General features: G+C 49.4%; 2 protein-coding genes across 2 annotated transcripts; both read left to right on the top strand.

The window, feature by feature from the left end:
• Positions 1-6,454: 6,454 nt before the first annotated feature.
• Positions 6,455-7,090, top strand: IUM83_02198 (uncharacterized protein; the record flags this gene model as incomplete). The annotated part of the gene is made up of 1 exon (XM_067926099.1): positions 6,455-7,090. One exon carries the CDS (start codon positions 6,455-6,457, stop codon positions 7,088-7,090), a length of 636 nt encoding a protein of 211 aa, XP_067800703.1.
• A 266-nt stretch (positions 7,091-7,356) lies between these two features.
• IUM83_02197 (uncharacterized protein) lies at positions 7,357-7,686 on the top strand (the record flags this gene model as incomplete). The annotated part of the gene is made up of 1 exon (XM_067926098.1): positions 7,357-7,686. One exon carries the CDS (start codon positions 7,357-7,359, stop codon positions 7,684-7,686), a length of 330 nt encoding a protein of 109 aa, XP_067800706.1.
• Between the last annotated feature and the right edge of the window lie 6,351 nt (positions 7,687-14,037).

Genomic DNA, 14,037 nt, shown 5'->3' with positions numbered 1-14,037 from the left:
AAGTGCTTCGTGATTCGTCAATATTTGCCTAAAACGACTACGATTGGTCTTAATAGAACTGACGGTTTGAATGGTGGGTAGACCTTCACAGAGCTCTCAAAATTGACAGCGTGATGGCCTCAAAGGAGCTTTTGCACCCGAATTGTCCACAGATGTCGCCCAGCCTTCCTCTCGTACCTCAAATCTCAGCTATGAATGTCAAACGAATCAGGAGAGACCTTACAGTGATGGAGCGTCGACAGGCAATCAGCTCTGTCCTCGTGCGTTCAAACGGAGGCAAACCGCGTCGAAAAGCGGTGCATGAAGTGGCCAGCATCTTTGGCGTTCACAAGAGGACGATTGCGAGGCTGTGGAAGCGCGCCAAGGCGGATGCAGAGCTTTTTGGGGTGTACGAGGCGCCGTCTTTAAAGCACCGATGTGGCAGGAAGCCGCGTGACTTGGCTGCTGCCCTTGAACGACTCCGGAACGTCAGCCCCCATGAACGAACAACGCTTCGCTCGGCGGCAACGGCTTCGGGCGTGCCGACTACGACGCTGTTCCGTCGTCTCAAGGAGGGCAAGTTGCGCTCGTGCACAAGCGTGACCCGCCCACTGCTCACTGCCGACAACATGCAGGCCAGAGTGACGTTCTGCCTCGACCACGTTGCTCACATGGCAAAAGCGAGGCTTCGCCGGGAGGGAAGACTTCCTTTATGCATCCCCTGCTCTGACCATACAGTCTCGGTTATACGAACAGTAGCTAGCGTAAACACAACTGACCATAGTTAAACCAAGTATATTTGGCGACAAGTTGAGGGGTGACAAGTATTCTGAAACGGAGTGGTATCAACACATCGTAATCTAACTGGCTGTGCGTGACTGCTGTACAGTATGCGATGGCATAGGATGCACACGACTTTTGGCACGCTTTGCTACTATGAACTTCTGATTGTTTGAAAATGAGGTGTATGGCTTGACATGGGAATTCGGTATATCCGGTGTCTCATCTTCAGTGTTATTCTAAAAGGTCAGTCAGTACATTTGCTCAAATACTGTAAAAGGCCACTTACCGGTATCATCATCATCTTCTTCTTGAGTGCTTATCCAAAAGGCTAGCATTTTCAAATCCCAGTTGTTTTTTTATCTACCAATTATCTCTAAGTGAATAATCAAAAGTAAACATTGAACTTCTATTATGTCCAATCATCGTGTAGTTTGCATATGAAACATGTCGGTGACACGCAAGACGTGCTTGCTTCAAGGAAGCTAGTGTGTCACAGAAACCTCGAAGTGACAACGGGAGTAGTCGCACGATTCGAACCAACCACACTGGGCCCAGAGATAAATTACGATTTAAAAAAAAGTTGCATAATTTAACGACTGATGTTTGTACTGATCACTCTTGCTATTCCATCTGTATCCGCCGCCGACTGCACATGTGCGATTTCTCCGCCATAATAAAATGACTATTGAACTCTAGTGTGTAGAAGGAGGCATAGGACAACACAGTGTTCGCCTTCACCTTTCGACCATGGCCTCTTGGTAGACGAGGTCGTCCTTTTGGTCTTCGTTGTTGTACGGGAGCCACTCGTTGGCAAAATGAGCTGCAGAAAATACAGTTCAAAGTGCTGTACTAGTATGTGATAACAAAGGATGCATAGACTGTGTCACTGAGACAGAGATCTTTCCCGTTCGACCGCTGATTGGCTGAATGGGTGGTGTATGCCATAACATATATTAATAATAGAAGGTCATAACAAATGGTATTCGGTATTTGCTGTTCGTGTAAATCCGCACGAAGACCACCAACACACCCTCGTTCTCATTCCCCAATTTGCCGAGAACGTAGCAGTCTTCGCTTCGAACCAAGCAACAACTGTTTGCCATGCGTCTCTCTTATGCCCTCCTAATTGCTGCTGCAACAGCCACTCTATTCACAAGCGGCAAGGCTTCAGCCGAGGACTCCGCCCGCAAGTCCGATATCTCGACGATGGCATCGCCAGATGCGGTTGTTACGATTGGTACGGCCCAGGACATTGGTGGCGGAAAAGATTCTTGCGCTATCACAATAACGAGCTTCGCAGTGACGAAGACGAAGACGAAGACGACAAAGACAAGGACAAAGACGAAGATGAGGAGAGGGGACTCTTCGATGCCAAGAGTCTGAAGGCTCTTGAGCGGGAAGCAGGCGTTTTGAGTTATACAAATGTGAAAGGAAGCGGCGTGAAGAGGTTTTTCAACAGCGTGAAGAAAAACTACAACCCGGTCAAAATCCCGATCCCGGATGAGTACCCGGAACTCCGAAAGCTTTACCGTTCCTGGTATTACAATCATTACATCCCAAAGCTGCAATCTAGGGGCTTGGCTTAATTAAGCAACACCGACTACGCGCCTACTATGAGCAAGCTTTTCCGTAGGACGATCCAATTCGTTGTCTAAAGCGTAGTTTTTGAATACAACTAAAATGTGAGCCTCGCATGGATAAAGTGCCCCTGTAGTACGTTGTGGTATTCTCGTGTATTCCAGCAGTGTGCTGCTTTCACGAAAATAGTTATCTACGAAACACTCCCGCTGCGCGGTGGGTCGTGGTTGAAGAGGTTATTTTGTGCAACATCCCGCTTCCTTGTGAAAATCTTTTCTTTGGGTCGACTTGAGCTTGGACATGGAAATTTCATCGTTTGAGTTGTGTTCTGTAAACGTTTTCTGGCATGAAAAAGTCAGTTGAGATGAGATGGAGTTTGGTTGAAAGTTGGTTGGAGGACTCGCTACTAAGGAGTGATGGTGAATCTCCGATACGACGTTGGTCATTCTCCGATAGCAGTGATTGACTGAATATCGTATTGACAAGAGTGACTGCTTCAGAGTGAATGTTCTCTGATAGCGCTATGTATCTTTTCTAAAAAAGAGCTATAAAGTGCCTTTTTCTTCAACAAGGAGGTAGCAAGTTATCGAACTGCGATCCAACATCTAATCAGCTCGCAAACCAACGCATTTTACCGTGAACAACGAGCTATGACTTTGATCATGTATTCGGGCTATGGCGTCGCAAAGGTGCTCGAACAAACCCAGTGTTACTCGTTATGAGCACCAATAAGTTTTGCGTTTTGCTCTACGAGCAAACCAATGTTCACATCTTAGAAACTGTCCGCAATGGTTTCTCTTAAGGCTAGTCTATTTTGCCAAGTGTTTGGTGTACATTTATTTGAACCGCCAGTTTTATAATGTCATCGTCCGCTTCTGGGAAAGCTTTCAGGTGGGTAGCCAGATCACGAGGACTCATTTAGCGTCGTCTGCAAACTCGAACACCGATGCCAAGTGGTCGTCTGCTGCAGCCGAAATTCGTCCGAGCCTCGTCAGATCATCCACTTTCTCGAGAGCCGAAAATGAGTTCGTCCTCATCATCTTGTTGACAGCAAGCATCAAGAGATTACTGTACCGTAAAAGTCGGGTCCAGTACGACGTCCCCAAACTTATGGGTGGTACCTCCTCAGGACACAGATCTAAGAGCGTGTTCGCTAGGCAGTTGGAGATGGAGACTGTGCAGGAGAGTGGTGCATCTCTACCTCCAGTCCAGCGCATGCGTCTTGTGTCTCTCGTGAGGAGACTGGAAATCCTACCGAGAGGCCTCTGAAGGAGCCTCCTTGCTATAATATAATGTGTGAAGTCTGGTAGATAGCGGACTGTAACATTGGTTTGAAGTGAAGAACGGTAACAGTGAGAACTCGCTTCTTTGCGCTTTGTGGGGTGCCTTCGCATTCTTCGGCCAAAAGTGCTGCGACTTGAGCGACAGCGGAGCATGTAGCAGCCAAAATTAATCCCGCTTCTTCACTCCTGACTAGCATCTCCAGCTGCCCTCCAACCGTCTCCACCTCTCAGAGGTGGAGACAAAAAGCACTAATATCTCCACTTGTTATTTTGTCCAATCAAGAAGCAAGGAAAATGAAGCACCGTGCCATCTCCAGCTTCGTAGCGAACGCGCTCTAAAAGAAGATCTCCCATCTGTGCAGGACGGTGCCATTGAAAAATCTTATATATTGACTTGACTTTGACCAAAAATCGGCGTCGCACTGGGCCGATTTTTACGGTATGCTGTTTGAAGTGGCTAAGGCACGAAACATGTCGTCAAAGCCGTCGTCTAGACTAAACTCGCCTACCACTTGATCTATTAAGCCGCGCGAGTTGCTTCAACTATGATTTCCCGAGCGTCTTCAATCTCAACGTGCTCTTCAGAAACACCACCGCCTCTTAAAATGAAATCACATTTTTAAGCCCGAAACTGTGGTTGACAGCGCCATGTCGCTCCAAGCGCTGTGAATACAGCTGCACAGTCGCTAATGATTAGGTGGACTTAGCTTAAAAGTTTCAGCAGGGTTTTGAGCTCGTGGTGACAAGTCTGGGTAGAAGTACTCAATTGTAGTTTTCATGTCTTTAAACTTTGTTTGCATAATGGGCGCCTTCCATAACCCTCCTAAAACAGTTTTATGCAACCCTAACCTCGGCATTAAAAGTCGCATTAAACGACCTCATTAAACCGAATTGTTTGATCGACTATCTGTTTTAGTAGATTAAACAATTCCCCCTTTTAGTTTTAGTTTTAGTTTAATGCGGTCCTGATGTGGCAACTTCAACCACCCGATTTAACAACTAGTTTGAAATTTGCGATCTTCTGGAGGCGCGAAAATCCGCGCGCTTTCAGCCTGGCGCTCACTTTCGAAATAGCCGAGATGAAGACATCTCGAGGTTTGTCAGTAGCTATTGATTTGTTGTGGACCGAGCTATCTGTTTCTTTTTGATAGCTCAATGATCCCGTCCGCGCCCAACAAGAGAACAAGCAGTGAGGCCAGCCTATCACCTTGCGCTGCTAGCTCCAAGAAGCAGTCGAAATCGCCGCGTGCTGACAAGTCTTTCACGCCCTCCCCATCGCAGTCGGATCCCTCACCGGCAGCCGGAGCCGTTGGAATACATCCGGACACACGCGTCTCGGTGCCTTCGTGTGCGCAGATGGAGGAGGGGCCTGCTCGGGGACCTATTCATGCTGGAGACAACGACGGAGAGAGAAGCGAGGACGACAGCTCGTATGCCGCCACGGTTGCGTCGTGGTCGACGCAGTCCGGGTACCCATCCCACTGCACCCGACGTCTGTCTGTGGAGACCCATCTATCTGGAGCAACTACGCCGCGTGCTTCCCGTGATGATGAGAGAAGCTCACAGGAAACGCTGACCCAGTCGTTACCTGGCTCACCAGGTTCCTCCAACAGCTCCCAGGCTCAGCCTTCGGGGAAAAACAAAACACTTGTTGTCGACTGGTTGCCTGCGGCTTGGCCGATGTACGTGGACCCAATCCAAAAGCATTCAAATACGGAGAAATAGACGTTCAAGACGATTCCAGAAGTATCACGCTGCAAATGCCCCCAACGATGCTGCGCGCTAACCTGCAGCAACGCGCTCAACAACCGGTTTTGTACGAAGTTCAATTGTGCGTTCAAGGGTGAGTGTGGCAACGCCCTGCAAGAGAATCCCAATCTACTCCTTAGGTGGAGTCGGTGACTCGAAGAATATGGAATCACGACGCTGGGCTTCATTCCTCGCGGACAGATCATCGGCCAATATTTTGGATACTTTATGGGGCTTAATGAGGCACCGAGTCGAGGCCAGATGGACAACAGCTATCGAATGCTGCTCGAGACTCCAGCTACTGATGGGAGAAGCGTTGTGTTGGATGCCTTGTGGTGTGGGGGAAAGATGCGCTTCCTCAATCACCACTGCAATCCTAACTGCCGCTTTGAAGAGGTGCAAGTCGGGGGCAATCTCACGGTTGTGGCGGTGTCTCGCCGCGATATTCTTCCGGGTGAGGAAGTCACCGTTTCCTACGGCGACCAGCTTTGGTTTATCTGTCGCTGTGGATGGTGGGACTGCCAGATCCACCACCTGCAACACCTGTGAGGAGGAGCTCGTGCTCGTTGTTGCGAACGGCCAGCATTTCGGTGCAAATTACTTGAAATTTGTATTGAGACCAGCGGTGCATATTACTTAGACTTTGTAAGACAGACGGTCAGATATCGTTCTATACAAATTTCAAATGATTTGACTACGTGCATTCTGGATTTTGCGGCCGAGGCAGAAGATGGGGAGGGTCGGTCGACTCGCGTTGTGTGGCCGGTAGCTATGGTCTTGCTGCTAACATGGTGTGCGTGTGGTTGTGTCGTACCTGCAGAAGGGCAGACAAACCGGCTACAGGAATTACAGTCACCATGAGATTATCTCGCTTGTCTGATTCTGAAGCAGCTCAAGCCGCTCGGTGGAAACGACTGGGAGCGGGTCAAGCGGGTGTACGACTTCAACGCCCAAAAACCTGGCCTGAACGAGATGCTGACTCACTCAAGCGCAAGTTTGAGGACCTGGCGGGGACAGCCAAGCCAACGGGCAAAGCCAAAATGCCAGTTCACATCGCATTGGCAAAAGCCGCGAAGCGAGAGATGGAGGAGCATACATCCGTGAACACTATGGATGATGGTCTTGACGACGGTGCTGACGACGCCGAGCTCCTGCAGCGTGTGTCCGAGGCCGTTCGTGCCGAGGCTGATCGTACAGTGAAGCAGATGGGGAACGCAGGAAGGTCCCAGCGTGGATCGAATGGAGACGATGTGTCCTCAAGCGAGGAGGAAGCTGACGGAGACTCACTGCTGGTAGAGGGCAATTTGCAAGACGGCGATGTTCAACACGGACCTGTGGTTGTCGCTCAAGAACCTGATGACGGACAGATGACCCTGCTGCCCTCCGTTTCTGGTATAATCACCCGTCGAGACGGCTCCACCATTGATGCGGCGTTAGCCACCGAGTTGGATCTCTCCGACGAGTCGTCTGCCGGAGAAGACGACAGTGAAGAGAAGTCCGACCAGGTCGTACACGACGAGGCATCTACAAGCGGGGTTTGTGGCGCCTTGACCCCAGGTGCTTCTGCGACCACAGCAGGTCCAACGGTTGATCTAACTCGAACACCGTCGACGCCGACCAGCGCACCATCCCGAAAACCCGACAGGAAGACCCAAGAGATCTATAGTCGGTCACCGCTCGACGGTAACAAGCCCTTCGCGAGAGCCCCTTCGGCGTGATCCATCCAAAGCTGCAGCTGACGCCAGAGAGAAGCAGGCAAACCCGAAGAAGTCGGCCTCGTCCGCTCGCTTAGGCGGCCAGGATCTACGTGCCTTCCGAGACAACATCACCCAGTTCGCAAAGCGATCAGCGAGCGAGGCAACAGCGCTGTCAGCAGAAAAAACATACGCACGACGAAACGTGTCCGAACCGCTCGTAAGTTGAGCGAGCTCGAAAAAGCCTAACCAACGTGGAGCAGATGCAGCAATCAGGTCGCAGCGACATAATGGAGATGATGTTGCTGCTTCGGGAGGACTCGGACCGGAAAGAGGCGGCGGAGGAGAAGCGTGGCCGAGACGAACGAGACCGCGTCCGCCGTGAAGAACACGAGGCAGCAGAGAATCGGCGACAGCGAGAGCCCGACGCCGCTAAAACTGAACGCGAGGAGCGCTACAGGGTGGAAAGTGCCGCCCAAAAGCTGAAGGCGGAGCAATGGCAGCGAGAGCACGAAGAGAACCGACGTCGCTACGAACTGCGACTCGAGCTCGACCGAGAGGAAGCCAAGAACCGCCACAAAGAGATGATGCTCTTGTTCTCATCCATGCAAAAGAAGTGAAGAGGGCTTTGACATCAACTGCGTTGTATTCGTTTAAAAAAACTAGTTACTGGTTATCGTCAATTCCGTAAAAAATGTTGTTCGTATCTGGCTTACTTCTAGTGATCGCACGCGAAAGTTAGACCGCCTGAACAGGTTGTCGAGATGCAATGAGCGCTTGCTCTTGTCGGGGGGGGGGGGGTAGAGGCAGCAGAAGCCTCTTATAAACTTTCTCAACTGACCCCATTCCCCATTCTGCTGCTTGACGAATTGAAGTGATCGCTGCAGACAAAATTTGTGCAAATTCCCGCACAGAAGGAATCAGCCGGCCCAAATCGCCCTCCTTCAGTGGTGTTAGGATTCGACCTGTCGTGTGACCGGAGCAAGGGAAAGCGCTGTCAGCAACAACGCCATACCTCATGTCTGGGCAGAGATCTGGATTCAGGAGGTTCTCTCGAAACTCCACGCAATTCTCGGCATCGTTCCAGCTGCCCGGGCAATTGTGTTGTGCCCAGACAATGCGCCCATTGGCACCAAAACAGAGTATTGCGGTCACGAAGACGTCGTGCAGCCACCCGTTGTAGAAGGCGTTTTGAACGTCTGGATCCGCTGGTTGCAGAACCTGCCCTCAAACCACAAAATGCGTAAAAAAATGAGTAAACTAGAAGTAGTCGACAAGAAATATGCCCTCAATACCTTCAGGTTTTTCCCGTCTATAACCCCCCCACGTGAATTGAAGCAGAGGCTCTCGAAGAGTTGTAAGTTTGGCGAGTGCGCGTTGCCGAGTTGGAGATGGCCACGAGATACGCGCCGGTCGGAAGGTGTTCAAGGCGCTACCAAGTGCCACCTCGGCTGCATTGAGGACGCGACTCAGAGTCGCCGGTGGCGCGCCAAAAAACATGCACACCATCTTTGCATGAAGAGAGTCAACATAGAAGACGAGTATTTCAGCAAGAGCTTGGTGCTTGAACTTAAGCCGGGGAGGGCGTCCTCCCTTTGGACTGAACCCTGACAAGTTGTAAAACCCTGAAAACTGCCTTAACAGGGCACGAAATGAGGTTCTAGAAACGATTACAGAGGAAACGAGTGGGGTTAGCTCATTCAGCGTGAAATCAGCAATTAGGGCGAAAATTACAATCCGATCTAAACTTGTAAAATTGATGAAGTTGTCATCAGAGCCGTGCTGCCACAGCTTCATCCAATCCGACTCACTTGGATCTGGAATGCAGTGACGCACCCGCAGCACCCGGCGTCGCTCATGGAGCACCAATTGCTCATGAAGCCTTCTCCAGAGCTCTTTGAGAGCCGCAGCTGGGCGGTCTTGCGTTCGCATGTGCGCCGATATCGCTAGCAACGCCCCCGCCCCACGCATGATGCGCTTCCCGCCTGAAGGCCAAATGACACGCGAGCATCGCGTCTTCTGAAGATCTCAAAATCTGTTGACAAATTCGAAATTTTGTCCGAGTTACGTGGTACATTTACACCTGCTCTTGTACTAATATGAGGCATTTGAACACGACCAGATTAAACGATTTTAGTGAGGTTTTGGAAGTTCGTTTTCGCACAGAGTGTGAGATCGGCTAATCTACGTCACCTAACCCCAGCATTAAAATTGATTCCATAAAACACTTTTAGAATGGTTATGGAAGGCGCCCAATGGTCGACACGCAATTTTTCTCTTGCAGGATGCAAATTGGTCTTGTACTGTTTTGGTGCGCCACCAGATAGATGCTCTCACCTTTTGGGTGCCTCTTTTTCTCTAAAGCCATTGAGTGGTAGAATGAAATACAGATTACGACGTAGTGATAACGAGTGGGAGCTTTGGTATTGGGTTCAGGCACGGAATTCAGCTCACAAGTGGTTCCAGTGTCTCTTTGATTCCCCGCATTCATCAAGGCCAGTGCTGCCATCTAAAAGGTCTCACGTACGCATTCGCAGTGCATCGTCCACTTCGAACTTGAGGCTGTGGGTCGTTGGTGGCTGGCTGTCGGCGGCTGGCTGGCAATTGGCTAAAAATATTGTATTGAATATAAAACCTCACTTGTACCTACATCGTTCTGTCTAATACCACTCCGTTTCAGAATACTTGTCCTCTTTTGCTGAAGTGCTTCGTGATTCGTCAATATTTGCCTAAAACGATTACGATTGGTCTTAATAGAACTGACGGTTTGAATGGTGGGTAGACCTTCACAGAGCTCTCAAAATTGACAGCGTGATGGCCTCAAAGGAGCTTTTGCACCCGAATTGTCCACAGATGTCGCCCAGCCTTCCTCTCGTACCTCAAATCTCAGCTATGAATGTCAAACGAATCAGGAGAGACCTTACAGTGATGGAGCGTCGACAGGCAATCAGCTCTGTCCTCGTGCGTTCAAACGGAGGCAAACCGCGTCGAAAAGCGGTGCATGAAGTGGCCAGCATCTTTGGCGTTCACAAGAGGACGATTGCGAGGCTGTGGAAGCGCGCCAAGGCGGATGCAGAGCTTTTTGGGGTGTACGAGGCGCCGTCTTTAAAGCACCGATGTGGCAGGAAGCCGCGTGACTTGGCTGCTGCCCTTGAACGACTCCGGAACGTCAGCCCCCATGAACGAACAACGCTTCGCTCGGCGGCAACGGCTTCGGGCGTGCCGACTACGACGCTGTTCCGTCGTCTCAAGGAGGGCAAGTTGCGCTCGTGCACAAGCGTGACCCGCCCACTGCTCACTGCCGACAACATGCAGGCCAGAGTGACGTTCTGCCTCGACCACGTTGCTCACATGGCAAAAGCGAGGCTTCGCCGGGAGGGAAGACTTCCTTTATGCATCCCCTGCTCTGACCATACAGTCTCGGTTATACGAACAGTAGCTAGCGTAAACACAACTGACCATAGTTAAACCAAGTATATTTGGCGACAAGTTGAGGGGTGACAAGTATTCTGAAACGGAGTGGTATCAACACATCGTAATCTAACTGGCTGTGCGTGACTGCTGTACAGTATGCGATGGCATAGGATGCACACGACTTTTGGCACGCTTTGCTACTATGAACTTCTGATTGTTTGAAAATGAGGTGTATGGCTTGACATGGGAATTCGGTATATCCGGTGTCTCATCTTCAGTGTTATTCTAAAAGGTCAGTCAGTACATTTGCTCAAATACTGTAAAAGGCCACTTACCGGTATCATCATCATCTTCTTCTTGAGTGCTTATCCAAAAGGCTAGCATTTTCAAATCCCAGTTGTTTTTTTATCTACCAATTATCTCTAAGTGAATAATCAAAAGTAAACATTGAACTTCTATTATGTCCAATCATCGTGTAGTTTGCATATGAAACATGTCGGTGACACGCAAGACGTGCTTGCTTCAAGGAAGCTAGTGTGTCACAGAAACCTCGAAGTGACAACGGGAGTAGTCGCACGATTCGAACCAACCACACTGGGCCCAGAGATAAATTACGATTTAAAAAAAAGTTGCATAATTTAACGACTGATGTTTGTACTGATCACTCTTGCTATTCCATCTGTATCCGCCGCCGACTGCACATGTGCGATTTCTCCGCCATAATAAAATGACTATTGAACTCTAGTGTGTAGAAGGAGGCATAGGACAACACAGTGTGCGCCTTCACCTTTCGACCATGGCCTCTTGGTAGACGAGGTCGTCCTTTTGGTCTTCGTTGTTGTACGGGAGCCACTCGTTGGCAAAATGAGCTGCAGAAAATACAGTTCAAAGTGCTGTATGTGATAACAAAGGATGCATAGACTGTGTCACTGAGACAGAGATCTTTCCCGTTCGACCGCTGATTGGCTGAATGGGTGGTGTATGCCATAACATATATTAATAATAGAAGGTCATAACAAATGGTATTCGGTATTTGCTGTTCGTGTAAATCCGCACGAAGACCACCAACACACCCTCGTTCTCATTCCCCAATTTGCCGAGAACGTAGCAGTCTTCGCTTCGAACCAAGCAACAACTGTTTGCCATGCGTCTCTCTTATGCCCTCCTAATTGCTGCTGCAACAGCCACTCTATTCACAAGCGGCAAGGCTTCAGCCGAGGACTCCGCCCGCTAGTCCGATATCTCGACGATGGCATCGCCAGATGCGGTTGTTACGATTGGTACGGCCCAGGACATTGGTGGCGGAAAAAGATTCTTGCGCTATCACAATAACGAGCTTCGCAGTGACGAAGACGAAGACGAAGACGACAAAGACAAGGACAAAGACGAAGATGAGGAGAGGGGACTCTTCGATGCCAAGAGTCTGAAGGCTCTTGAGCGGGAAGCAGGCGTTTTGAGTTATACAAATGTGAAAGGAAGCGGCGTGAAGAGGTTTTTCAACAGCGTGAAGAAAAACTACAACCCGGTCAAAATCCCGATCCCGGATGAGTACCCGGAACTCCGAAAGCTTTACCGTTCCTGGTATTACAATCATTACATCCCAAAGCTGCAATCTAGGGGCTTGGCTTAATTAAGCAACACCAACTACGCGCCTACTATGGGCAAGCTTTTCCGTAGGACGATCCAATTCGTTGTCTAAAGCGTAGTTTTTGAATACAACTAAAATGTGAGCCTCGCATGGATAAAGTGCCCCTGTAGTACGTTGTGGTATTCTCGTGTATTCCAGCAGTGTGCTGCTTTCACGAAAATAGTTATCTACGAAACACTCCCGCTGCGCGGTGGGTCGTGGTTGAAGAGGTTATTTTGTGCAACATCCCGCTTCCTTGTGAAAATCTTTTCTTTGGGTCGACTTGAGCTTGGACATGGAAATTTCATCGTTTGAGTTGTGTTCTGTAAACGTTTTCTGGCATGAAAAAGTCAGTTGAGATGAGATGGAGTTTGGTTGAAAGTTGGTTGGAGGACTCGCTACTAAGGAGTGATGGTGAATCTCCGATACGACGTTGGTCATTCTCCGATAGCAGTGATTGACTGAATATCGTATTGACGAGAGTGACTGCTTCAGAGTGAATGTTCTCTGGTAGCGCTATGTATCTTTTCTAAAAAGGAGCTATAAAGTGCCTTTTTCTTCAACAAGGAGGTAGCAAGTTATCGAACTGCAATCCAACATCTAATCAGCTCGCAAACCAACGCATTTTACCGTGAACAACGAGCTATGACTTTGATCATGTATTCGGGCTATGGCGTCGCAAAGGTGCTCGAACAAACCCAGTGTTACTCGTTATGAGCACCAATAAGTTTTGCGTTTTGCTCTACGAGCAAACCAATGTTCACATCTTAGAAACTGTCCGCAATGGTTTCTCTTAAGGCTAGTCTATTTTGCCAAGTGTTTGGTGTACATTTATTTGAACCGCCAGTTTTATAATGTCATCGTCCGCTTCTGGGAAAGCTTTCAGGTGGGTGGCCAGATCACGAGGACTCATTTAGCGTCGTCTGCAAACTCGAACACCGATGCCAAGTGGTCGTCTGCTGCAGCCGAAATTCGTCCGAGCCTCGTCAGATCATCCACTTTCTCGAGAGCCGAAAATGAGTTCGTCCTCATCATCTTGTTGACAGCAAGCATCAAGAGATTACTGTACCGTAAAAGTCGGGTCCAGTACGACGTCCCCAAACTTATGGGTGGTACCTCCTCAGGACACAGATCTAAGAGCGTGTTCGCTAGGCAGTTGGAGATGGAGACTGTGCAGGAGAGTGGTGCATCTCTACCTCCAGTCCAGCGCATGCGTCTTGTGTCTCTCGTGAGGAGACTGGAAATCCTACCGAGAGGCCTCTGAAGGAGCCTCCTTGCTATAATATAATGTGTGAAGTCTGGTAGATAGCGGACTGTAACATTGGTTTGAAGTGAAGAACGGTAACAGTGAGAACTCGCTTCTTTGCGCTTTGTGGGGTGCCTTCGCATTCTTCGGCCAAAAGTGCTGCGACTTGAGCGACAGCGGAGCATGTAGCAGCCAAAATTAATCCCGCTTCATCACTCCTGACTAGCATCTCCAGCTGCCCTCCAACCGTCTCCACCTCTCAGAGGTGGAGACAAAAAGCACTAATATCTCCACTTGTTATTTTGTCCAACCAAGAAGCAAGGAAAATGAAGCACCGTGCCATCTCCAGCTTCGTAGCGAACGCGCTCTAAAAGAAGATCTCCCATCTGTGCAGGACGGTGCCATTGAAAAATCTTATATATTGACTTGACTTTGACCAAAAATCGGCGTCGCACTGGGCCGATTTTTACGGTATGCTGTTTGAAGTGGCTAAGGCACGAAACATGTCGTCAAAGCCGTCGTCTAGACTAAACTCGCCTACCACTTGATCTATTAAGCCGCGCGAGTTGCTTCAACTATGATTTCCCGAGCGTCTTCAATCTCAACGTGCTCTTCAGAAACACCACCGCCTCTTAAAATGAAATCACATTTTTAAGCCCGAAACTGTGGTTGACAGCGCCATGT

This window comes from Phytophthora cinnamomi, assembly GCF_018691715.1.
Source record: "Phytophthora cinnamomi strain GKB4 chromosome Unknown Contig0, whole genome shotgun sequence".
NCBI classification, from domain to species: domain Eukaryota; phylum Oomycota; class Peronosporomycetes; order Peronosporales; family Peronosporaceae; genus Phytophthora; species Phytophthora cinnamomi.
This window is presented reverse-complemented; position numbering and strand designations above follow the sequence as displayed.